General features: G+C 40.6%; 2 protein-coding genes across 8 annotated transcripts; one reads left to right on the forward strand and one right to left on the reverse strand.

The window, feature by feature from the left end:
• Positions 1 to 9,079: 9,079 nt before the first annotated feature.
• LOC110528257 (SOSS complex subunit B1) lies at positions 9,080 to 11,828 on the reverse strand. Of its 2 annotated transcripts, none has more exons than XM_021610165.2 (7): positions 11,660 to 11,828; positions 11,290 to 11,429; positions 10,773 to 10,911; positions 10,497 to 10,568; positions 10,324 to 10,408; positions 10,160 to 10,202; positions 9,080 to 9,816 (listed from the first exon to the last, which is right to left on the reverse strand). In XM_021610165.2, exons 2-7 carry the CDS (start codon positions 11,366 to 11,368, stop codon positions 9,653 to 9,655), a joined length of 582 nt encoding a protein of 193 aa, XP_021465840.1. In that variant the 5' UTR covers positions 11,369 to 11,429; positions 11,660 to 11,828; the 3' UTR covers positions 9,080 to 9,652. The 2 variants fall into 2 exon arrangements, with proteins under 2 accessions (XP_021465840.1, XP_021465839.1); XM_021610164.2 differs by having other exon boundaries at positions 11,284 to 11,429.
• Positions 11,829 to 11,982: 154 nt separating this feature from the next.
• On the forward strand, positions 11,983 to 25,423 carry LOC110528256 (E3 ubiquitin-protein ligase NRDP1). 6 transcript variants are annotated; one of them, XM_036983839.1, is made up of 8 exons: positions 11,983 to 12,106; positions 12,533 to 12,663; positions 16,395 to 16,477; positions 17,737 to 17,852; positions 21,184 to 21,455; positions 21,774 to 21,909; positions 22,088 to 22,191; positions 22,726 to 25,423. In XM_036983839.1, exons 1-8 carry the CDS (start codon positions 12,038 to 12,040, stop codon positions 23,078 to 23,080), a joined length of 1,266 nt encoding a protein of 421 aa, XP_036839734.1. In that variant the 5' UTR covers positions 11,983 to 12,037; the 3' UTR covers positions 23,081 to 25,423. The 6 variants fall into 6 exon arrangements, with proteins under 6 accessions (XP_036839734.1, XP_021465834.1, XP_036839735.1 ...); XM_036983840.1 differs by having other exon boundaries at positions 11,993 to 12,149; XM_036983841.1 differs by having other exon boundaries at positions 12,000 to 12,265.
• Positions 25,424 to 26,870: the final 1,447 nt, after the last annotated feature.

Genomic DNA, 26,870 nt, shown 5'->3' on the forward strand with positions numbered 1-26,870 from the left:
CCATACCTGACTCAATACTTTGTTTGAAGCACCTTTGGCAGCGATTACAGCTGTGAGTCTCTAAGAGCTTTGCACACCTCGATTGTGCAAAATTTGCCCATTTTAATATTTTCTAAAATTCTTAAAGCTCTTTCAAATTGGTTGTTGATCATTGCTAGACAACCATTTTCACGTCTTGCCATAGATTTTCAAGCCGAATCAAGTCAACTGTAACACTCAGGAACAGTCGCTGTATTCCTGGTAAACAACTCCAGTGTGGATTTGGCCTTGTGTTTTAAGTAATTGTCCTGCTGAAAAGTGAATTAATCTCCCAGTGTCTGGTGGAAAGCAGATGGAACCAGGTTTTGCTCTAGGATTTTGTCTGTGCTTTGCTCCAATCCATTTATTGTGTTTATCCTGAAACTCTCCAGTCCTTTTTTTTTAACCCATATTTTATTAGGTAAGTTGACTGAGAACACATTCTCATTTACAGCAATGACCTGGGGAATAGTTACAGGGGAGAGGAATGAGCCAATTGTAAGCTGTGGCTGATTAGAGGGCCATGATGGTATGAAGGCCAGATTGGGAATTTAGCCAGGACACCAGGGTTAATACCCCTACTCTTACGATAAGTGCCATGGGATCTTTAGTGACAACAGAGAGTCACGTCCCATCCGAAATACGGCACCCTACACAGCACAATGTCCCCAATCACTGCCCTGGGGCATTGGGATATTTTATTTAGATCAGAGGAAAGGGTGCCTCCTCCTGGCCTTCCAACACCATTTCCAGCAGCATCTGGTCTCTCTACCAGGACCAACCCTGCTTAGCTTCAGAAGCAAGCCAGCAGTGAGATTGCAGGGTGGTATGCTGCTGGCTTACAAGCATACCCATAACATGATGCAGCCACCACTATGCTTGGAAATATGGAGAGTGGTATTCAGTAATGTGCTGTGTTAGATTTGCCCCAAACATAGCACTTTGTATTCAGGACAAAATGTGATTATTTTTTTTGTTGCTTTCTGAAGGCACTGCCTTGTCTATCAGTACAAACCTCACTCCAATATAATCATTGTGACTCTTGTAATCACGGGATTATTTTATTTCCTCAAGTTTTATTTTGTCAACAGTTGGCACAGGAGCTATCCCTCCTGTTAATCATGTACTCGCCATTTTTTCTATCAAGATTGCCTTACAATATCTCTCAAATTATGAATCGTTGTTTTGTTACTCCATTTTTTTTTGTGGCCCGTATCTGATTTGCATTTGGGAATGTGTCCCTTTTTGTCTTACATCAATCAATACCATATCAAAACAGTCGTCCTTAAAAACACCCCATGCTGTTACCTAGACCCACAAGTGCCGTAGAAATCCCTGTTTGTCTGCCCATGGAAAAAGGAAGTGTCTATGGAGATTAAAAAAGTAAAGGTCAACTTTGACAAATGACAATAATACCTTACAATGGCTGAAATTGCAAAAATTGACAACTTTCTCAAAATGCTTCAGATTGTAGGAATAAGTGATATGGGAGCTTTGGGCAAGGGGAGGAGTGAAATGCATAGCATTAGGTAATTGTATTTTGCATGATGCAAGACTGATCAAGTCCAAATTTTATTTGGGAGCGTGATCGAAAACACAATATGGCAGGGTGGCTAGTAAAGTAGAAGACGGTAAAATTGCACAAAAGTAGTTGAGTCAGAATACTGTAAACTGAGTTACATGTTAAGTTGGGGGAATAACTATTGAAAGGAAGCATATTCAACATCTTTGTTTCCTTCCATTTTTCTTTTGAGAAAAATTCAGGGTACTTATTGATTTTGGGCAACTTGTAAAATGTTGCCATCAGATATGTGAGTGGAAAGAAAGACTAAGTAGGGTCATGTTGAAATTGGAGAATAGGAAAAACTTTATTGCTTTTGACACTATTGTCCTTCAAGTGAGAAAGCATTCATCTGAGAACGAACACTTATGTCATGCTGATTTTAAATAACCTCCTAAATTAGGTGTGGAAGGGATAAAGTTAGAAACAAAGAGGCTGTTGGTTTCTTTTGGTTATGCCAGTGATCCCCATGGTGATGCTGTCCATAGTGTATTCCTCTGGGATATCTGCCAATGACTGTACCTCGAGGACATCGGTGTCCTTCATTACTTGAAAACTCATTGGGTGAAGGCAATAGCTAGGCAGTTACCATTGTGTTTTTCTTTTATTTCCATTTAAAATATTATTTTGAATCAAGAGTACACAGATGTTTTCTCTTCTCCAAGCATAATTAAACTGCTGAATTAGATCTCTATTTGTCATCGGTGTAGTGTTATCAAAGAATTCTTCAAAATGGCTACAATTCACAAAAATAGTGAATAAATTAACATGTAAGATGCCGTAAGTTATATTTAAGTGGATTTTAACAAGAAGTTAAAAATAATAAATCTCATGTTATAGTCCGTCATAAATGTACATTTGATCACCAAAACAAACACCTCTTGATATGGATGGAATTGTGTCTTAAGTATAGATCCATGAATGAAGCTCAATATTAAAGGGATACTTTGGGGTTTTGGCAATGAGGCCCAATGAGACCCATAGATTTCCAGTCATTGCGCTAACGCTGGTTAGCAACTTCCTTCAAACTGTACGCAGACACATAAAAATGGTATCCACGAGTTCATCTGACTGGAGAAGTAGATAAAGGACCTCATTGCAAAAATCCCGAAGTATCCCCTTTAAGTTCTTCCATGATTCTAACTGCTGCATGTCTGTCCTATGTCTATGTACACAACATATTTATTTGAGACGTTCAGATTCTTTGATTGCATAGTATGTTTATGCTTTCATTGTTAATTTGTCAAACTACACTAGGTGGAAAAAATTTCCATGCTTATTCAATCATAACTTCCAAATGCTTGTTAAAATGGAACAAAACTGTTGGACCCACTTTAAAAATAAGGTCTTGAAATGTAGCAGTAAGAAGTGTAATTTTGCAGAATTTGGCACGTGTCTAACATTATTATTGAGAAACAATTGACATTTGTTCCATTTTCATGTGGGATTGCCCATACCCCTGTATATCGTGGCACATATACTTTAGGTCATGGAGAAAATAAATAAAAACAAACACAATAAACTGGTTATAGAATTTAACAATTATATATTGACTCCAGACTTCTGGCCTTTTCTTCTTACAGAGACTGTCATTTTTTTGTCGGCACGCATGTAGCTAGTGCTCTTTTCTGCATTATAGTCCTCATAGGTGGTGTGGCCTGTTGTACTGTCCAAAGTTTGTTTGGTCCTGAATTAACTAGAGGGAACTGGTTGAATACGTTTGTCTCTCTTGTGCCTCTGTAGTTAAGGCTTAGCAACATATACCTATGATCAAAACAAAGCATACTGATCCTTGGATTCACTTTATTCAACCCAGTAGTTGGCTGCTTTGAAAAACTTCAGGGACAAAATGTCGACACACCAATTGCTTTTATTTTGTCCGTTTTCTCTTCCTCTTTAAGCGCAGTTACTGAGTTGACCTCTCACTCCAAAAATACTATCTAAGAGTAACGTTACTCTTTAAAGGGATGCAATGGTTTTGTCTTAGTGGAGAGTAACGTCGACACTTTATATTGTGTGACTTCATGTATTACTTGATTAGCCATAATCAGACATTGAACAGCTTACCTCAAGATGTTATATCTCGCAATGATTTTTATCCAAGCCAGTGCATTTTGTTAATGTATTGAACCTCATTGGAGAGTAAATGTTATCTGATACATATTATGCAACATGAAAACATTTAACTTTTTTCTCTTTGATTTGATGGTTTCTTCATGACTTGACTGCTTCTTGACAACTACCCATAGGATGGACAATGCAAATAGGTGAATAAGGATATTAAATCATGATATTTCCATTAAAGGAATGCCTTAGTAGGCAAAAGAGAGATGTCTCAGAACGGCACTGGTTTTAGATCCATCATAAAGTACCTTATTTATGAGAGTTGTGTGCATTGTTATACTGTATGTCACATGGCTGCTCAAAATTATGGGGTTGGAATCTATTTTGATCTCGTAGAAAATTGAAGATTAAGGTTAAAGAATATTATTTGAACTTGTAAACGGCAAAACTCAGATCCTCTATTACTGTCAATACAATCCTGACTGACACTTTGTCCTGATACAAACAGGTATACTAAACTGTGTCATTAGAAAACAATTGAGCAAATAGTGAAGTCAGATTTGTATTTTTTATGCATCACGAAATTGGTCTTCCATTCATGCCAACTGAAAGCCTTATTGTTGATAAAAGTTGAGGTCGCACAACTACTCACAATCACACAGGGTGAAGTCAGTGAGCCATTGTTCATTCATAATACAAAACATGATGCTATGCTATAGTGCTTCCCAATCTCATCATCCATGTGGTCCACTGTGGCTTGAATCCTGGAGAAAATGTTAATTGGCTGGATACATTTTTCAAAGCACAAATCCAAAGAAACACTCGTGCTGTTGTCATAAATCCAAACACCTGGATGTACAACTTGACTAGTTTATTTAGCTCTTGTTTGATTCTTGCCTTAGTCTTGCATGGCTTGCCATATTTTTCAATGGACAGCCTTTCTTAAGGGACCTGAAAAACCACACAGTGAAATAGTTTTGGATCACTGTAGTGATAATACTGAAGTTTTAGTGTGAATTCATAACAAAAGCAATATTGGCAAGTGCACTTTGCTGGATGTTCTAAGCACATCACTAAAAATGCACTGCAGACAGTAGTGTGTGGAGATTGTTGATTTACTTACTCAACTAAATGGTATTGAAATCAACATGGTGAATTGTTATAAAGCTGAGAGAGAGATTTAATATTTGACATTTGTAGTACCATTTTAGCAGTGTATATGTTAATTTGATCGGGATGTAGTTTTAGTTGGTGTCTGTACAACCCCTTCTAACCGTATTTCAAGTATTTGAAGGCAAAAAAAAACACACTTAAGATAATCAAGACTTAAAAGTTGAAGCTTAAACATTTTAATAGCTAGTTTGTATGCAACCCCTTTATTTGGGCATCTATGTTTGTGTTTTATATAAATTGTTCTCTGTATTGCGATATGTTCTAAGTATAATATATGTAATCTTCAAGGTAACATCAAGGCACTGGGTTCGGTTGAGGTGGTGGTAGAAGATTGTATTTTGTGGACAAGAAAGACAATGGATTGCTATGCCATAGAACTTAAGGATGTAGTGATTACTTTTATAGTACAGTGAGTAGGCATAGAGTTCTGTGTTTGTGTGATGATTTGGGCAGTTAGATGTCATGTCTTCATTAGTGAGTATGATGTCAAGAATGTGAGCGTGAGATGGCAATATGAACTGCTATCAGCAAAAGGGCAAAGAAAAAGTGTGTCTTCGTTGATGGCTATTGTGCTACTTTACACACTTTCCTGGTTTACAAATACCATAAAGAATATTGTTATTTTGTTTCTAATTGTTCTAATTGGTAACACGAAGTACATTCCCTTTGAAACACAAGTGATGTTTGTAAGATTCTGGTGCTATGGTCTGTAATAGTTTTTGGTTTGAGTCCATAAATTGGAATATTTTAAATTGAGCATATTTGAAGATTATAATATGTAAGGTTAGGCCTACTGGTTTCTGGTACAGTATCCTACGTATTATGTGTGTTAGCCTAATATGCATTAACTGACCCTTTTAATAAAATGTAAAACTCTAGTGTAATTGAAAGCTTGAGGTTGGTGGTTGGCCGTGTCCTTTGCCTTAACAGCCCTCCTTTTTTATTTTGGTTCTGGATATATTAAGCTCTTATTCAGGAGGGCAGAGGCATCTTGTTTTGATTCAGTCATTGGACATTGCTTTGTATGATGCAGGGATTTGTTTACTCCATAGACCAGCCAGGCAAAATATAACAGGCCGTGTCTATGGGCTATGACCTTCAATTATTATGTGCTTTGATTGGCTAGCAGTGTCCTGTCCATATTGCTTCTGCTAGAATTTCATTGGCTCCTTGTTTCGCTGCAGTTCTTTTCACCATCTCAGAAGTTGCGGGTTTAAGTTATGAATTGGTCAAGAATTTCATGTCAGGGACAAGTGGTTAAAAAAAATTGCATATCTGGTTGTGGTCCTTAGAATGGATAGGATATGCCAAGCCAATGTTTAGGACAGCATGTTAACCTCTCATGTGACTTCAGTGTGAACTGTAGGTGATAATGAAAGTGTTTATTGAGCTTCATTTAGGCCTAATTATAAATTCAGGTGGTGCAATGTGAGCAAGTGAAACTGCATAAAATGCTTTTTCAGGCCTTTTATCAACTTTTCACTCTTTTCTCTTGCACCTTAGGCTCTGTTTTGAAGTAAGTTACGGCTACTGCTGCCTGGTGGAGAGTTTGAGCATGCCTGCATTCAGTATTGTGTATTTTCTAGAGCCTTCAGTTGCTTACAGCAACAACAAAAAAAATCTTATATAGGTTTTACTAGCATGACATTGTGTGATATTAAAATCATATTACCTCAGAAAATATATCAATTACAATTAAGGAATTGAAATGGGGAAAAACGGTCTCTCATCCAAAATGGAATCTCATTGGCAAGATACAAAGTCCATGCTATTCTGAAAGTAAAGATTACTTTTGCTACTAATGTAATTGCTATGATCATGTTTTGCCTACCTCCTTGATGCACAACTCATCTTTGTCTTCTTAGCTCATAACCACCTATACTTGTGTCTCAAAAATGAGCGCATATTAATCACTTTTAATCTAAAAGACAAATCAAATGTGATTTTGTGTGTGTGTGTACGAGCATGTAAAATGAAAGGAAAAATAATATATCACAACAGCCACTGGAATGTGAAGCCAAACTGTATTATGATCAGAATGAAATCTCTTTAAGGTCTGTTGTAGCATACACGTGAACCTCGTCTGTGGTACATGTTTGCTATCCTTCAGATACTTGTCGCAACAAGGTACTTTATGATTGCTTTTATTTAACCCCCTGAAAGTATCCTTTAACCACCAGTAATCATCTGGGTTTTTACTGTACGTTTGTAAGTTGAGCCATATGTCTAAACATCAAGTTTACAGTTGTAACTGTGTGAAACTACGAGAGATTGGGAGAATGTGTGTGCATCTAACTTCATTACAAAAGCAACAAATAACTAAGGCTCTTACTGAAGTCTGATTATGAATGTGGTGTTTACGTGTGAAGGTAAATGTTATCGTATCCAGCCTTAAGCATTCAAAATAAAATAAATGAATCATTTGTCATACTACCCCCCCCCCCCCCCCCCCCCCCCCCCCAGACCTTTGAGATTTTGACTGAAGCGGAGGAATGTGCGATGCAGCATTAGGGGTTAAGAGATGCCCTAAAAGAGACATACAACCCCCCCCCCCCCCCCCCCCCCTCCCACTCCTGAACAAATATCCAACTGTCATGACATGATAATGCAATCCTTGAAAGCACTTTGCCTTGGTATATCATTAAGTGTGCTAGTGAATGGTTATTTGTTACAAACATTTTACATGCATAATGATTTGAGTGAATCAAACAACGTAATCTGCATTGACCTTTGACATTACAGGAGAAACTTAACAAACCAAGGCATTGAAACCTTATCAATTTTATACAATGTATGCCGCAGCCTATGAGTCTTGTCATTCAGTGTTGTGGCTTGGGATTGGTTGTTTAAATAAAGTGCTATTGCCTAATATCTACTTTGTTTTTTGTTCACTTTTATACAGCTTAAGTCGGAAGTTTACATACACCTTAGACAAATACATTTAAACTCAGTTTTTCACAATTCCTGACATTTAATCCTAGTAAAAATTCCCTGTTTTAGGTTAGTTAGGATCACCACTTTATTTTAAGAATGTGAAATGTCAGAATAATAGTTGATTTTTTTTCAGCTTTATTTTCATCACATTCCCAGTGGGTTAGTAGTTGGTAGCGTTGCCTTTAAATTGTTTTACTTGGGTCAAACGTTTTGGGTAGCATTCCACATGCTTCCCACAATAAGTTGGGTGAATTTTGGCCCATTCCTTCTGACAGAGCTGGTGTAACTGAGTCAGGTTTGTAGGCCTCCTTGCTCGCACACGCTTTTTCAGTTCTGCCCACAAATTTTCGCTAGGATTGAGGTCAGGGCTTTGTGATGGCCACTCCAATACCTTGACTTTGTCATCCTTAAGCCATTTTGCCACAACTTTGGATGTATGCTGGGGTCATTGTCCATTTGGAAGACCCATTTGCGACCAAGCTTTAACTTCTTGACTGATGTCTTGAGATGTTGCTTCAATATATCCACATAATTTTCCTTTCCTCATGATGCCCTCTTTTTGTGAAGTGCACCAGTCCCTCCTGCAGCAAAGCACCCCTACAACATGATGCTGCCACCACCGTGCTTCACGGTTGGGAAGGTGTTCTTCGGCTTGCAAGCCTCTTTTTCCTCCAAACATAACAATGGTCATTATGGCCAAACAGTTCTATTTTTGTTTCATCAGACCAGAGGACATTTCTCCAAAAAGTACGATGTTTGTTCCAATGTGCAGTTGCACACCGTAATCAGATTTTTTTTAATGGTTTTGGAGCAATGGCTTCTTCCTATGTTGATATAGGACTCGTTTTACTGTGGATATAGATACCATATTACGTTCATCTCTAGGAGACGGTACCACGGCTGCGTGGTCTTATGGTGTTTATACTTGCATACTATTGTTTGTACAGATGTACCTTTGTACCTTCAGGTGTTTGGAAATTACTCCCAAGGATGAACCAGACTTGGAGGTCTACAGTTTTTTTTCTGAAGTCTTGGCTGATTTCTTTTGATGTCAAGCAAAGAGGCACTGAGTTTGAAGGTAGGCCTTGAAATACATTCACAGGTACACCTCCAATTGACTCAAACTTCTGATAGGCTAATTGACATCATTTAAAGCCATGACGTCATTTTCTGGAGCTGTTAAAAGGCATAGTCAACTTAGTGTATAAACTTCTGACACAGTTTAGTATAAGTGAAATCTAAACAATTGTTGGAAAAATGACTTGTCATGCACAAAGTAATGTCCTAACAGACTTGCCAAGACTATAGTTTAACAAGAAAATTGTGGAGTGGTTGAAAATCAAGTTTTAATGACTCCAACATAAGTGTAATGTAAACTTCCGACTTCAACTGTATATGCTTGTGTTTCTGATTGCCAAAATCCAACTACACACCCATCTGTCAGCCTTAGGCTACTTTTTGAACACAGAGCCTACACAGCACATTAACTAAGAGTAATTTTATATTTTAGACATATTGAGTGCAGAAAATTAAAGAAAAACATTGTTTAAAAAAAAGCATCACATTTTAAACAAAGGGATGGTAACATCCCTGCCTGTCTTCCTTTGAAAAACACATGACTTCCCATTAAACACCTTAATTGTAAAAAAAAAAAAAAATGTAAGAGAAACTCGTTACAGCTTTTGTGAACCGTGTTCCTTAAACAAACCTAATTAAGATGCTAATTCTTAACCCACTTTACAAAGACAAGTAAATAATGATCATGGTAATTTCAACAAAAACTAAATAATACATATATAAAGACTGATTACACAGTTTGTAAAAGAAACATGAGTCTTCAGTGGTAGAGTCTCTCATTTGAAATTTCTGGCACGTGATGGACTTTGCTTCTCTCTTCTCTAATCATCTTTTGGTAGAGCGTCTGGTCTCCTTTCCATTGACAGTGGTCCCTCCTGGATTGTTTGCCCTGCTGCCGACACCACTGCCAGCCCGCCCTCCCTGCAGAGGGGTAGTTGAGCTCCCGGAACCTTGTGAATTTACACCGTTCCCATTGGTAGTGTCATTTCCTAGAATAAGAAATTGTAATGTACAAATTAATGTTCATAAAGTGATAAGGAAAAGTTGTTAATGTTCACCATTAAAATGAAGACTACTGCTTATACACTGAAGGTGGCTGAACCAGCCACTCACAGGTAAAATAAGCAACTTTACAGCTTCAAGCAGCAATTTAGTGTACTGCTACAGACATGCCATTGACATTTAGGGAGACATGCAGGTGGAATTGTTGCATATAGCACCTTAAGCCGCAGAGGTCAAAATTACTTTTGTTGAAAAACACGAACAAAAGTAGTTGCCGAAACACTTCCATTTGATGTCACTACTTTTGTTGGTCTCTGATAGTGGACTTACCAGCTGAATTATTGTTCAGTATGTTTCCTTGGTCACTGAGTACCTGGGAATGAAATAATCTGTTCACAAACAGTACAAGAGAAAGGTACTTAACAATATTTCCCCCCTATCCTTCTGTAAAGCATCCTGTAGTAAGACATCCTTAAGTAAAGAACACCCCTTACCGTCTTGTTTTTCATCTGGTCCATGTTAGAATACTCTGGGTTAGGCTCACTGAAATTTGGCACCTCGGAGTACACCATGCAGAACCTGAAGTGGACATTAGTTTAGACTAGTAACTTATGACATTACATGCATCTCTCAGCAACAGTTACATGGCTGCAACTACAGGACTTACTCTCCAATCTTCAACAGCTCTCCACCTCTGCCTGTGTACAGAGTCAGGCAACCTTTGAACACAGATGCATATCTGGAGAAAAAGGCAGCAATTTCAATACAAGATTGCAGACTACTAATAACGTATGGCACATATTCATCCGAATTACTTCATGCGGTTAGGTAAAGCTAACATGATGACTGGGTGGTCTTATTTCTGTATTAATTTTATACTCAGCAGTAGGTTTGGAGCTTCGTCCATGCAGTAGAGGTGTTGACTGGGATGTGACTAACTCACCCCTTAGTGAGTCTGATTATGTCACCGGTTTGGATCAGTCCCCCCACCTCATCCCAAACAGAGATGCTGATGCTGCCTGTCTTGTCGGCCACCTTACAGGTCCGCACCTCATGCCCATCCTTCGTCTTTGTCACTCGTCCTGTGTGAGGGGTTATGAGGGACAAATAAATCCGTAGCTTTTGATTTTTTTTACAAAGACGGGACCAAACTAGTTGTACAAGGAAAGTGTCATATCTCATTGTGAGGAGCGTAAACATTCACTTGTGGAAAAAAAGAGGGAAGGTTCAACACAGGTAAGTTATTTGATGCCTGGCATGATTCAAATAAACCAACATGAACAGTTCTCATTAGACTATATAGTGGCATACAAGAAGGATGTTACTCACTGTTGAAACATTATATTGTGTGTAAGAATTTACATTACTTTTTTTTGCCACCCCAGTGCATTACAAGATCATTAACATTTGATTCCTAATAATACTGTTATGAGTTAGTAATTGAAACAGCCCACCCTCACCGGTTTCCAGTACGATGAAGATAACGTTGAGATTCTTGAGTCCTGGCTTGATGTCCTTGACGTGGGTCTCAGTCGTCATCTTTCAGATCCTCGTCATGCATCCACAACTGTAGCTAAGTCAACTTTAGACCAAAGCAGCACTGAAATGTTGACGTGAGTATGAATACACGATTAGAAAGTATATAACCCAGGTTGACTTGTAAAGTAGTTAGAAGGACCAATCTGGCAACTGGTGTAGTTAGTTTACCAAGCTGCAGTAACGCCACTCACTACCATGACCTATGAGCATTATGGCAGCAATCTAGCTAACGTTAGTTATAGCTAGCTAACTGGGTGCCAGGTTGTTAGCTACAAATGACATTAACTTTACCTCAACGGTGTGTATTGTCGTTCACAGCTGCGTTGTCCGATATAAGGGATTTTAAGCCATGGGACAAGTCAGTTTAAATATAAGTATTGTTTTCCTGTTGGTAAAAGGGCTGGCTAGCTAGTTGTTTTTCGTGAGCATCAGTATGTCACTACAGTAGTGAAGACTTGTCCCCTGCTGCATTGTTGGTCAAATTTAATGTCAATCAAAATTGTGTCCAATGGAAATGGACTATATAGGATGTGCTTTAGAGATAATCATGTGATAGGCCCTTTATCTGAGAAGGGACACTGAACGTACCGAAGATAGGTGGAGTCAACTGTCAATCAACGATTTGACAATTTGGTTGCTTAGCTGCAGGAGTGAGGGCTGGACGTGGAAATGTGGTCACGGGAATCAAGAAAAACATGGATATCGTGCTGGCATGCTAACCCAAATACTGACGCAAACGTAATTTAAAATACCATTTAACCATTGATTGTTATATCAAGAGGTAACGTTTCTCAATTCGACGAAAATCACTAGCTTTGCTCTCTCTCCGTTTTCCTGTGTGATTCCACCTTGTTCCAGCCAGCTAAGCTGTACATTAGCTAGCTAAGGTTTGTTCACGTAAGTTAGTCAGCTGTGGCTAACTTGCGTGCACACTGGCTCGTCAGATTTTCTAATAAGTATCCAATATGTATCTTTCATCTGTTTGCAGCTAGCCACATAGCTAACGTTACGGTATTCCATTTGGAACAGTAATGATGAGTTACGTGTTTGAGTAACAAACAGCGCTAACGTTAGTCATATCGTAAACTGGTTATAAAGTAAATTAAAGGGACAGTAACTTTATTCATCCCAACAACGTTGCATAACGTTACTATTTTTCCCCAGACTCATTTTTCCAGGACATCATTACCTAGGCCCCAGGTTGCTCCTTTCCTTCCCATAATTCTGCCCCAGTGGTCCTTAATTTCAATGAGTAGGAGGTCTGTGGATTCTGGCCCAAGGAAGAAAAGACACCGGTAAGTGGACATTGATCACACATGTACAGGTACTGGGGGCGGCTGGTAGCCTTGCGTTTAGAGCGTGGGCCCATAATTGAAAGATTCCTAGTTCAAATCCCCGAGCAGTCTAGGTGTAAAATCTGTTGATCTGCCCTTGAGCAAGCTACTTAATCCTGATTGCTCCAGGGTTACTGTCAATAATGGCTGATTCCTAGTTGTGACCATAAATACCCTGTAATTTGACCTTTTGATCATTGATTACTATAAAGTCAGTGTTTTAGTTGTATTGTCCATATTCATTGAGAATGTTGGGCTTTTACTTGTTGATTTAATCCATGCTCCAACTCATTGGAGTACCATTTGATAGATCCAGGTAGTTATTTCAAAGTGCACTGATACCCAAGAAGTATCCACACCATAAATGTTCATACTACCTCTAGTCTTAGTCAAAAATAAAACCCACTTGCACTATAGTGGGTAAGTGTATTTATAGTTAGTCTTGACTCTTCATAAACAGTGGCTATCTCAAAATTAAATCACATCAGAGAGATGGTGTGCAGTAGATTCTGTTTATTAATGACATCCCTTTGCTTTCAATTCTGAAAGACTTCTCATCTCAGTGTCTAGCCCAGAGTTTCTAGATCCTAGTGGAACTTTTCCCACATCCAAGCCTATATCTGTAATCGATAGACTGTTCTGATTTGGAAGTCGTCATTTGCATCGCCGAGCAGTGTCCAAGAAGGAATGTGTCTGTCTGTCAGGAGCTCACTGAGGCAGGAAACTCTGAGGGCCCAGAATATTTTATACAATTTTGCAAGTTTGTTAGCTAGAGCTTCAGGCCAGACAGAGTTAATAGTTGATATAATGTTTCAAGTTCCTTGCAGACAGGCCATGTGTAGCCAATGTGATTTTTTTTTTTTTTTTTTAATTATCAGGCTATTTTCTACCTGAGAGCTGCAGTGTTTTTATTTGTTGGCTTAATGTAGGCTATTTTTACATATTGGCAATGGCAATAGAAGTTACTTTTAGGTTTGTATCATTTTAATTTAGATAGAATGTTGATTAACCACATGACATTGATTTTTGAGATGAAGACTTTATTATAAATGAAACTGTTCCACGAGAATGTGCATATGAAACCCATAACTGGCGCACAGATCGGTAAAAATGGTACGACAACCTGTCACTCCAAATGGAAAAGGTCGCCGACCGTTAGTGTAGCCTTTTACTGGCAACTTCAGGAGCTTAATGGGCAGAAACTGCGAAGGCCAGCAGCAGTGGGAGGTGGAGGGTCGGGAACAGTTTTTTAAAATTTTGGTTAGACTATATTGATCTATGGTTTCCTTTTTAGTAATTTGAGTGTGTTCATTTTTAATCGCAGTGCTTAAAGCATCAGATGAGCTCAGTTGCCTACATATTGTTGATTTTATTCAAACAGGGTGTGTCTATATATGGAAAAATTCACGTTTAAAACTTTTGACCAATTTATTTCTCGAAAAGAACAGACAACTCAGTCGACCAAGATTTTTTTGTTTTTGTCAAGGACAGCCCTAATCCCTTTGCCATTCCTAAATCATGCAACCTGGTTATACTTTATGTCCATGATATCTAAACCAAAGGATTTCCTTTCCTAGTTTGTCGAGCTTGCCAGACATTACGTTAGTCACTGACTCTCAAATCAAATTTATTTGTCACATACACATGGTTAGCAGATGTTAATGCAAGTGTAGCGAAATGCTTGTGCTTCTAGTTCCGACAATGCAGTAATAACCAACGAGTAATCTAACCTAACAATTCCAAAACTACTACCTTATACACACAAGTGTAAAGGGATAAAGAATATGTACATAAAGATATATGAATGAGTGATGGTACAGAACGGCATAGGCAAGATGCAGTAGATGGTATCGAGTACAGTATATACAGTGCGGAGAACAAATATTTGACACATTGCCGATTATTCAGGTTTTCCTACTTACAAAGCATGTTTTGGTCTGTCATTTTTATCATAGGTACACTTCAACTGTGAGAGATGGAATCTAAAACAAAAATCCAGAAAATCACATATGATCTTTAAGTAATTAATATGCATTTTAATGCATGACATAAGTATTTGATCACCTACCAACCAGTAAGAATTCTGGCTCTCACAGACCTGTTAGTTTTTCTTTAAGGACCCCTCCTGTTCTCCACTCATTACCTGTATTAACTGCACCTGTTTGAACTCGTTATCTGTATAAAAGACACCTGTCCACACATTCAATCAAACAGACTCCAACCTCTCCACAGTGGCCAAGATCAGAGAGGGTGTAAGGACATCAGGGATAAAATTGTAGACCTGCACATGGCTGGGATGGGCTACAGGACAATACGCAAGCAGCTTGGTGAAAAGGCAACAACTGTTGGCGCAATTATTAGAAAATGGAAGAAGTTCAAGATGACGGTCAATCACCCTCAGTCTGGGGCTCCATGCAAGATCTCACCTTGTGGGGCATCAATGATCATGAGGAAGGTGAGGGATCAGCCCAGAACTACACGGCAGGACCTGGTCAATGACCTGAAGAGAGCTGGGACCACAGTCTCAAAGAAAACCATTAGTAACACACTACGCCGTCATGGATTAAAATCCTGCAGCGCAGGCAAGGTCCCCCTGCTCAAGCCAGTGCATGTCCAGGCCCGTCTAAAGTTTGCCAATGATCATCTGGATGATCCAGAGGAGGAATGGGAGAAGGTCATGTGGTCTGATGAGACAAAAATAGAGCCTTTTCACGCAAATTCTGCCATCAATCCACGGTTTCTTGTTTGGGAATGTTTTAATCGTTGCTATGGGAACGACATCTTCAATACACTTTCTAATGAACTCGCTCACCGAATCAGCGTATTCGTCAATGTTGTTGTTGGACGCAGTGCGGAACATATCCCAGTCCACGTGATGGAAGCAGTCTTGGAGCGTGGAATCAGATTGGTCGGACCAGCGTTGAACAGACCTTAGTGCGGGAGCTTCCTGTTTTAGTCTCTGTCTATAGGCAGGGAGCAACAAAATGGAGTCGTGGTCAGCTTTTCCGAAAGGAGGGCGGGAGAGGGCCTTATATGCGTTGTGGAAGTTAGATTAGCAATGATCCAAGGTTTTACCAGCCCTGGTTGCGCAATCGATATGCTGATATAATTTAGGGAGTCTTGTTTTCAGATTAGCCTTGTTAAAATCCCCAGCTTCAATGAATGCAGCCTCAGGATATGTGGTTTCCAGTTTGTAAAGAGTCAAATAAAGTTCATTCAGAGCCATCGATGTGTCTGCTTGGGGGGAATATATACAGCTGTGATTATAATCGAAGATAATTCCCTTGGTAGATTGTGAGGAATTCTAAATCGGGTGAACAGAAGGACTTGAGTTCCTGTATGTTGTTGTGACCACACCACGTCTCGTAAGCATAAGGCATACGCCCCCGCCCCTCTTCTTACCAGAAAGATGTTTGTTTCTGTCGGCGCGATGCGTGAAGAAACCAGCTGGCTGCACCGATTCCGTTAGCGTCTCTCGAGTGAGCCATGTTTCAGTGAAGCAAAGAACGTTACAGTCTCTGATGTCCTTCTGGAATGCTACCCTTGCTCGGATTTCATCAACCTTGTTGTCAAGAGACTGGACATTGGCGAGAAGTATGCTAGGGAGTGGTGCGCGATGTGCCCGTCTCCGGAGCCTGACCAGAAGACCACTTCGTTTCCCTCTTTTACGACGTCTTTGTTTTGGGTCGCAGGCTGGGATCTATTCCTTTGTCCTGGGTGAAAGGCAGAACACAGGATCCGCTTCGGGAAAGTCATATTCCTGGTCGTACTGATGGTGAGTTGACGTTGCTCTTATATTCAGTAGTTCTTCCCGACTGTATGTAATGAAACCTAAGATTACCTGGGATACCAATGTAAGAAATAACACGTAAAAAAAAAAAACTGCATAGTTTCCTAGGAACGCGAAGCGAGGCGGCCATCTCTTGTCAGTCAGTGTAGCCTACCGAATCGCATTGGTGAGAGCTGTTCATTTGGCTTCCTAATTTGTATAGGCTACTGGTAGGCCTAGGATTTGGGGGTCGATTATCTGCAGATAAATTATGAAAACATTAGATGAAGATTGTGAATCATCACTGCAGGAACAATGGGTAGTGGAGAGCCTAATTCTGGTGTAAATATGATAATTAGGGCCCTCACGGAATCCAGGCATTAAAACGGAATTCAACAATATTCAACAATGTATTGATCTTAATAAACTACATTTATTGAAAATGATTTAATCTGTCCAAATGTATCATAAGACATCAAGAGAATGCATCAGTGATTTCTTATTTCCTGCCACTTTCTGAAGAGGCAACGAGAATACCCCTGTCTGTGTGTGTGATGCACGTCTACCACGTTATGTAGCCGTTAAGGATGATGCTAATGAAAACGGTCGTCTGGTAGATGGAGACTTCCTCAATTAAATGTTAACTACTAAGTAGACCATGCATACCTGGCAGAATGATATCATTACTATTTTCATCAATCCAGTGGGTATTTGTTTTGCACACTCTACCATCACAAAAACACCAGGAAACAAAAGCCTATTTAATCTATTTTGAATTCAGGCTGTAACACAGCAAAATGTGGAATAAGTCAATGCACTGTATATACAGGTTGTTTATTTTGAACATGATTGAGAACTAAGCGATAAGATATCGACCCTACTGTTACGCTTGTTTACACTGAGCTGCACTGAAGTCGGAAGGCAATCATGGGTACATGAAGACACCTTCTCGATGGAGCAGTGTGGATAAAGGTACAATTTGGATAAGTGGCATATCCCATCCCTGCACTGATGTATGTTTTCCAATCAATATCTCGCGCCGGCTCCACAGTGTCTTAATGTAACCTTGATTGCGTTTCGACCCCAGTGCAGCTTCATGTAAACAAGGGTAACGGTAGGGAAGGTATGTTCTGGCAAATTGAATTCTATACTTTTTTCTTTGAGGGTGTTCCATGTCGTTTTATAATCCTCCACGTGGGTTGGCATGTAGGTTGTCATGTTGGTTTGTACTCTGTAGGCTTACCATTTCCTCACCTGTGTTGCAGGTTGTAGTTGGATCTGGGGATGTGCCATGGGCTACGACGTTACCCGGTTCCAGGGGGAAGTGGATGAGGACCTGCTGTGCCCCATCTGCAGTGGAGTCCTGGAGGAGCCTGTGCAGGTCAGTGACGTGCACATCTGTACCATTTCAGCCATTGGAGAAGCAGTGCAATTCAATGTTTAAAAAAATCAGTGCTGCCTCAGTCACTGAAAAATAAGGAATTGTCAGCGTGTTGTGAATTCAGTTCCATTTCAGTCAAATAGGATCCAGTTCTTGTCAACACGTTGACCACACACATGCTGTTCGATTTGTCGTAGAGAAAGGAGAAAAAATGACATTTCAGCCCTGTAGGCCGTGCGCAGGCCATTTATTTTGTGATGCTAGAAAGATGGTTATCATCTTGTCCGAAGTGCTCTTGCTGATAAGCTGTTCTTGCATTTCTATATACATTATATCACTAGACTTGTAATTTAATTCTCTATGATAAACCTCCATTGATGAAGATCCAATGCTTGTATGGGATGGGTGGGAGCGATAACAGACATATGAGAATGGGCTAAATCGCGTCTTGGCCAGGAAGGGTATGGGCAGAGGGAGGAGAGCTTACAGGATAATCAACTTTTAAAGGGATGCAGTGACAGCAATGGGAGAAGACAGAAGATAGGGGGAAGAAGGAAATATGGAGAGATGAGCTCTGAAGGAAGGTTTGTCCATTCTTGTTCTAGATGAATGAGAAGAGCCTTATGTTTATAATGGTGCGTAAAGATGGTGTAAGTAATCAGGATAGAAGAAGTGAGTGGCGATGCTTAGTCCTGTTAATGTAAATAAAGCATAGGGTTGCTAACATAACAATCTCCCAAATCGAGACCAACCATGAGGTGAGTAGCTTTAAATAGACACACTTGAAGAGGATGGCATTGTTTTCCTACATGTTTGCCCTTGGAGCAAATGGTTGCTGGATTGTGCTTTTTATAGTACAAAACACTTTTTCCAGCCTAGGGATTGGTCAATTGGTGTTATTAGTGTTCTTTGTTTTGCACTGTGTTTAGGAGTGAGTGATTGCATCTGTGTCTGTGGGAACATGTGTTGGTAGGTTAATTCAGCAAGGAGCTAGTGTGACTGTTCAGCGTCACTTCCAGTCAATGTAGCCTATGCATTCAGAGCTGTCCTTGGACTTTGTGCAGAATGCTGGCAGCAGTACAGGAATGTGGACATGGTATACTGAGAGGGAAGAATTGGAATTCAGTTTGCTTGCATCTGCACTCAGCTGTGTGATGATCATTTATACTCCCTCTGGGGCCCAATGTGAATCAGCAGCTTTGCAGCACAGAACCCCACTGAGATGGGAAGAACCAGAACTAGGACTGTGTCTGTAATGGCACCCTATTCCCTATAATGCACTACTTTTGACCAGGGCCTTGGTCAAAAGTAGTGCACTATATAGGGAATAGGATGCCATTTGGAACTTACCCAGGGACTGCATGACGAACAGAGGGCAAGAAGGTTCAGTATCTGGGGGATTCATTGCTACCAGTAGCTTTCTTCCTGACACACCCAGGAACTGCAGTGGGAATGGCAATTGTAGCCAGCAGAACTAGCTAGCCACCGTCGTTAGCTTAGCGTCACGCACTGATGTCATCAGTACCGTCACCCCTGCGTTGATGAGCACTTCACCCACAGCAGAACTGCTATACTTCATGCTCTCTGCCTCTGGTTAGGGCTGGGCAATATATCGAATTCATTCAAATTTATGGTTTTGCACGATATTCCAAAGTCCTATTTTGCAAGAATTATGTTTTTATTCATGAAAATGACAGTTTGTTCTCATGTTTTCTTTTTGGTCTCGTCTCCTCCACTCTTTCTGTACTGTGTGCACCTTCCCATTTACTTTCGCACACGCGCGCACACACACACGGCCCTCCCAAACACAACAAGCCCCTCCCTCTGCTACTTACAACAATAACAAAGAGGAGCGATCGCTTCTTCCTCTGTGACAAGCCGTTTCAACTCGCTATTTGCATTTGAGATTTGGTCCAACAGAATGGGTCATATGGACACCGAAACACATGGAGACATTATTTGACTGTAAGAAAGGAGAAGTGAACATTTCTAAAGATATCCTTTTTATGTTTATAACAGGAGTATCAATGAACACTTAGTTTGTTGCGCGTGCATTGCTGTACCACTTACCACTACCATTAACTCGTTCTCATTCTGAGAAATAAGGTCGGCCACTTGATTTCAGCATCTGAACAAAGTGAAGAGGCTAGCATGCTGTTTAAACAGAGACGGACAGAAGGGTGCGTTCATAACAATTGAACTGTCCTACCTTGTTAGCTAGCACATAGATGCAAGTTGGCTAGACTTAAAACATAAAGATTACCTGGCAACTCACTAGCATGTGGGCTTGAGATTGTTTATGAGACCTGTTTTAATTTTCTATAATGCCCGCTACAAGAAGTTAGTCATTATTGGTGAATGCGCATAATTCATGGTTCTGGTTAATTTTTAATTTTTATTATTTTGATAAAATAATGTAATTATTAGTGGGTCTTACGGTTGTGGAAGGTTTACATTTAGTCTAGAAATAATTTCACATGCCCTGCATTCATTCATTATTGTTGACTGTTTTAAATGCAGTGTATTTTACTTTAAATTGTACAACAAAGCTTGCTCTGAGTGTACAAGACATTAGGAACACCTTCCTAATATTGAATTGCACCCCCTTTTGCCCACAGAACAGTCACGATTCATCGGCCGTGGACTCTACAAGGTGTCAAGCATTCCCCAGGAATGCTGGCCCATGTTGACTCCAAAGCTTCCCATAGTTGTGTAAAGTTGGCGGGGTGTCCTTTGGGTGGTGGACCATTTTTAGTCCACACGGAAAACTGTTGAGCGTGAAAAACCTAGCAGTGTTGCAGTTCTTGACACACTCAAACCGGAGCGCCTGGCACCTATTACTATACCCCTTTCAATGGCACTTAAATCTTTTGTGTTGTCCATTCTCTCTCAATTGTCTCAAGGCTTAAAAATCCATCTTTAACGTGTCTCCTCTCCTTCATCTACACTGATTGAAGTGGATTTAACAAGTGACATCAATAAAGGATCATAGACTGACCAGGTGAATCAAGGTGAAAGCTATGTCATGGAAAGGACAGGTTATTTTTTTGTACACCCAGTGTATTCCGTGAATCGCCCATAAGTTTGAAAAAAATCTATATGCTTTTTAGGCAATATCGCCCAACCCTACCTCTAGTCATTCCAATAATTTGACATTTGAATCGGCATGTCTCTCTCTGTCAAAACATGTTTTTAACAGAAGAATTGTCATATTATACATTTTATATTATCAACTGAAAATCTATTTCTAACATCACAGTGCTTTTTCACCGGAGCGGGTCTTTGTTTGCTGTCCCTTTCTTCCTACGTGTGACACTCCTTCCATCCTTAGGCCCCTCACTGCGAGCACGCCTTCTGCAATGCCTGCATCACCCAGTGGTTCTCCCAGCAGCAGATATGCCCCGTGGACCGCAGCGTGGTGACGCTGGCCCACCTGCGCCCCGTGCCTCGCATCATGCGCAACATGCTGTCCAAGCTGCAGATCACCTGCGACAACGCTGGCTTCGGTTGCACCGCCGTGCTGCGCCTCGACCAGCTGCAGTCGCACCTCAGGGACTGCCAGCACAACCCCAAGAGGCCCTTCCAGTGCGAGCAGGGCTGCGGGTGAGTGGGGTTGGCTCCAACAAAGGGGTTCCTCAAGGCTCTATTTTAGAGCATGTTTTGTTAATCCTTTATATAAATTATGTAGGCAAAGCTGTTTAACTGTAAACTTCATCTATATGAGGGAGCATGAGCACAACCCCAAGAGTGGCGCAAGAATCGGATTGGGAAACTGCTGTAGGCGAGTGGTGCTACAACAGTAGCTCTGGGTTAGTGGGTCAACAGGGCTGTGGGGGTAGGGTATTGACTAAAGGTTGTAGTTTACTGGGGCTGTAGGTGAGTCGGCTGAGCAGCTGTTATGTCCTCCCTACGTCCCTTCAGACTGGAGATGCCTAAAGACGAGGTGTCCAGCCACAACTGCATCAAACACCTGCGCAGCGTGGTGCAGCAACAGCAGGGCAAGGTCACCGACCTGGACAAGACTGCTGCTGAACACAAGCACCAGCTAGCAGAGCAGGTCTGCGTGTGTGTCTGCAGTTATACGTGTGTGTGCGTCAGGGTGTGTTTGTGTATGCGTGGGTAAGTGTATATATGCTTTCACGCGTGTGTGTCAGTGCTTGTACATCCGAGTGTTTGTGTGATGTTGCGGCAGCGTGGTCTGCAAGCCCAGTGTGATGTCTCCTCCCTGCCTCCAGAAACGGGACATCCAGCTGTTGAAGGCATACATGAGAGCCATCCGCAGTGCCAACCCCAACCTGCAGAACCTCGAAGAGACTATTGAGTACAATGAGATCCTGGAGTGAGTGGATTATTAAGCACTGTGGTGCAATACTCAATTGCACAGAACACTTTACAATCAGACAGTTTAACTTACTACGCTGCATCATTTACCACCTTTTTTAAGCATAATTAATTTAAGTGATAATTATAGAGCTGGGCGATATAGACAAATCCTTATCGTAATAAATTGTTTGAATTGATGCGATAACGATAAATGGAACAAGTTTATAACATTAATGTGCACCAGTTTTAGTTTTTCTTCCCTTTAAATTATTTCTAGCTATTAGTTTGGTTGTGGTATCCATCAACTTATTTCATTTCAATCTTCACATTTATCAAGTATAGGATACTTATTGTAATGAACAATATCAGCAAAAGGCCTGTGATAAGTGTACTTTATGGTCGGTGTTGATTACTTCCGGTTTATCGTCCCATTTCTATATGATTATAATAACTACGTATTAGGACACATCTAGTTGTTATTACATGATTGAAATAGCCATCATAATATCCCAGTCCCCCCCCTCATCCTCTCCTCAACTTCCCCTCCTAGGTGGGTGAACTCCCTCCAGCCAGCGCGCGTCACCCGCTGGGGCGGCATGATCTCGACACCGGACGCTGTCCTCCAGGCGGTCATCAAGCGCTCACTCATTGACAGTGGCTGCCCACCTTCCATCGTCAACGACCTGATCGAGAACGCCCACGAGAGGAACTGGCCCGCTGGCCTGGCCACGCTGGAGACGCGGCAGATGAACCGGCGCTACTATGAGAATTACGTGGCCAAGCGTATCCCCGGGAAACAAGCAGTGGTGGTGATGGCCTGTGAGAACCAGCATATGGGTGAGGACATGATCCTGGAGCCAGGCCTGGTCATGATCTTCGCCCACGGGGTGGAGGAGATACTATGACCCGGCTGAGGGTGGTGGAGAGCAGAAGGGAGACTTCTGACTGACCTGAACTGAGTAGAGGAGGGAGCAGGGGATGCTGTAACACTACGGTTGCATCCCAAATGGTACCCTGTTCCTTATGGACCCTGGTCAAAAGTAGTGCACTATAAAGGGAATAGGGTGCCTGTAAGAGGAGGGGAAGAGCCAATGACAAAGCAGGGATTAGGGAGATATGACACCATCACCAGTAGACTGGTATAGGGCAGGAGGTTGGCAACAGGTGGCCCACGAGCCAAAATTAGCCTTCAAGTGTTTGTTTTTTTGGCCCCCTAAAGCTTTTAGCAATTTTGGGGGATTTTAGTTTTTTTGGTCCAAAAAATACTAAAATCACCAGGAATTCAGCTAAAAATCTGTTGAATTCCCACTAATAAAAAAAGAGAGCTGTGATCGTGTCTCAGTCAGTCGTGGCCAAAAGTTTTGAGAATGATACAAATATTAATTTCCACAAAGTTTGCTGCTTCAGTGTCTTTAGATATTTTTCTCAGATGTTACTTTGGAATACTGAAGTAAATTTACAAGCATTTCATAAGTGTCCAACGCTTTTATTGACAATTACATGAAGTTGATGCAAAGAGTCAATATTTGCAGTGTTGACCCTTCTTTTTCAAGACCTCTGCAAACCACCCTGGCATGCTGTCAATTAACTTCTGGGCCACTGATGACAGCCCATTCTTGCATAATCAATGCTCTCTGTATCTATTTCCATGGCACTCTCTCTCCTCCCTGGGCTGAGAAATGTGGATTATTTCCTGTTCAGGAGAAGGCATGCATGCTTGGATTGGTTAAGTGAATCCTATTGGATGTGCTCTGCTGTATGTGAGCCCCGGTATGCACATAGATGCGGGGGGGGGTGCTGAACGTAAATGCAGTGTGTTTTATCACATTTTGGGGGGGAAGGACCAATTGACATTTTCCATCATTACAGTATCACATTTAATATGGTTTCACCTTCCCCTTTGTCGACAACAGACCTTGTTCATCCTCGCGATGCGGAGCTAATCAGGAATGCCCTTGTTCATCCTCGGGATGCAGAGCTAATCAGGAATGTCAATTCTGGTAGGAGTAGTAGATGGACAGTGAAGACGTGGAACTTTCTTTTGGTTTGAGTTTCACACATTGTGTTTTTTGTGATGTTATTGTTGTATATGATTTGTCTGAGTTAGTCCTGTGTTTGAACTGTTTTTCTTATGATATTTATGTAGTTGGTTTGAAGTGGGTCCAATTTGTATGAAAATAAAGACTCAGAGGCTACCGAAGCATTTATGTACAAAATAACATCAACCAAAAGTCTGTTCTGTTTTATTTTATTATTTAGGTTTGGTTTATTTTAATCGTTGTCAAATAGCATGTCACTAACACATCACTGTATATCATGTAGCTTATCCTAATATTGGAAGGGACGAACCTGAACTTATCCAGTAAGAAATGCTAGTTTTCGTTGCAAAATGTTTTGCTACAGTTTGATGGTGTGGACTAATACACCCCTGTAGTCAGGAACTGGGCTGCATTCAGTACAGGGGGAAATGGTGTGTAACATTCAATTAAATGGAAACGGTGCTGTTTTTTTTCAACGACCAGTTGAATAAACGGGGAGCGATTGGGTTGGGGAACTCAGTCAGCATGGCCTCTGCCCTTTTAAATACGTCACTCATTGCTTCATATGGTGGCAGGGTAGCCTAGTGGTTAGAGCGTTGGACTAGTAACCGAAAGGTTGCAAGATCGAATCCCCGAGCTGACAAGGTAAAGATCTGTCATTCTGCCCCTAAACAAGGCAGTTAAACCACTAGGCCGTCATTGAAAATAAGAATTTGTTCTTAACTGACTTGCCTAGTTAAATAAAATAAAAGTCACACCCTACCAATCAGAGCAAACGTACATCAAAGTTGGTTCAAGAAAGTAGAAGGTTTTTGGATACAAACCGTCACACACCGTAGCAAACGTTTAATCGAACTGAAAGTACCCCTGATATTTGAAATTGGTTTTGGGCTGCACCTGTCTACCTTTTTTGCTTATTCATGTGAACTAGTGTGTTACTGTGATGATGCCATACTGACTTGATGATAATAATACCACACAACTGGGTTAGAATTACACATTTATTGTAAATGTCCATCATATATCAATATTCACATACTGATGCACTTCCATTTCAGTATCTATCCATAGTTTTATTTTGCGAGATATGTTTTCATTAAAACAGATAAGAATTCCTGGTGGTTTGGATTGTTGTATCGTGTTAATTTGTTTTATAACAAAAACACACTTTATTTCCAAATACAAGGGGAAATCTTCCCCAATGAAAAACATTACATTGTAATGGCCTAAACCATGTCTCAACTTGTTCATGTATTGATGAGGAAATATTCTACCTGCTGTGCCCTGAGAAGCTACATTGTATCCTTTCTAACCTATCCACTCTTCTTGATGACAGTGATTCTGTGGCTCTTGTATTTTTAATCTGGCGTATTCTGTCAGTTATCCTTTGTCAAAAGATAAATTCAACTGAAAAAAGGGCCTCCTGTCCCAATGGATTACTTTAACCCCTTATCGCATAAATATATACGTAGGAACCGTCCTATATTGTCACCAAGGTGGTGCTAGTGTAACTTGTTGCAAGCCAGCGGCAAACCCCTCCCCACCCACTAAATCTGTTTATGTAAGGCCCTAATACACTAAAAACATCTACTCACTTAGGACGGCTACGCTACTGCTATGGCCACCTAACTTCATCCATGTTCGGCTGAATTCTGCTGTGGACTGTCGTGGAAATTTCCTCTATTTACCAAATCATGAGAGCAAACCACACACAAGTCAGTTATCACAAAGTCCATCTTTAATTATATGAGCTCTATCACAACCCTGTGACTCTCAGATCAATTCAGTGTCTATCAATGAATTCTCTGAGAGTCCCTTACACATTGCAACTGAGATCCTTTAATAGCAGAAGACACACATAGCCAGGCAGCATAGGCATAATTTATCGTTCAGCTTTGTCTCCTAAACTATGCTCTTTTCTCAAACTCAGAACCATAAACCAATCCTCCGTATCAACAGCCATATATCAAATCCATCCTATCTTGACAAGATCACAGAGACACACTGACGGGCAGACACATTGTGGAGCCAAGAGATACACGCTTGACCTCTCCCCTCTCTCCGGCCCAAGCAACTTAGTCTTGACATAGAACAGATACTGCAACCCCACCACAGTATTATCCAGACACATTCTGATGAGAAGTAACTTACAAACATATGATGAATATAAAACATCTTCCCTATGTTACCAACCAATTCTGATTATTCCCCAACAGGACACAGGGTTTCTTTCAGGTCCACTTGTCCCTCGTCACCATTGCCATCTATTAGGACATACTTCAAGGTATTTATGCAAAGTAAGCTGTTCTTACATTCCCTTATAATTGATTAATCTCCACCTGTAATCAAATGTGGCCTAGTGAAAGAGCTATGACCATCTGCCGATAACACACAATGTGTAGGCTATGGCGCCTATCTAACACGACGCCTTGGACTTGTTTGACTAACAAGGTTAGAACTGATTTTGGACACTAACCTACAGTGTAATTTGATGTTCCAAAACGAGTTAATAATGGTGATGGGTAGGCTGTTATTAATACTCATGTAAGTAATATTCCCTTATAATTACTGTGTTATGCCTGTTTAAATGTATATACAATTCACTTATAATTCAGTTGAATGTATCTATTTTTATTTTCTCAACTCAAGTTTGTAT

Source organism: Oncorhynchus mykiss, chromosome 7 (genome assembly GCF_013265735.2).
Source record: "Oncorhynchus mykiss isolate Arlee chromosome 7, USDA_OmykA_1.1, whole genome shotgun sequence".
Lineage (NCBI taxonomy): Eukaryota > Metazoa > Chordata > Actinopteri > Salmoniformes > Salmonidae > Oncorhynchus > Oncorhynchus mykiss.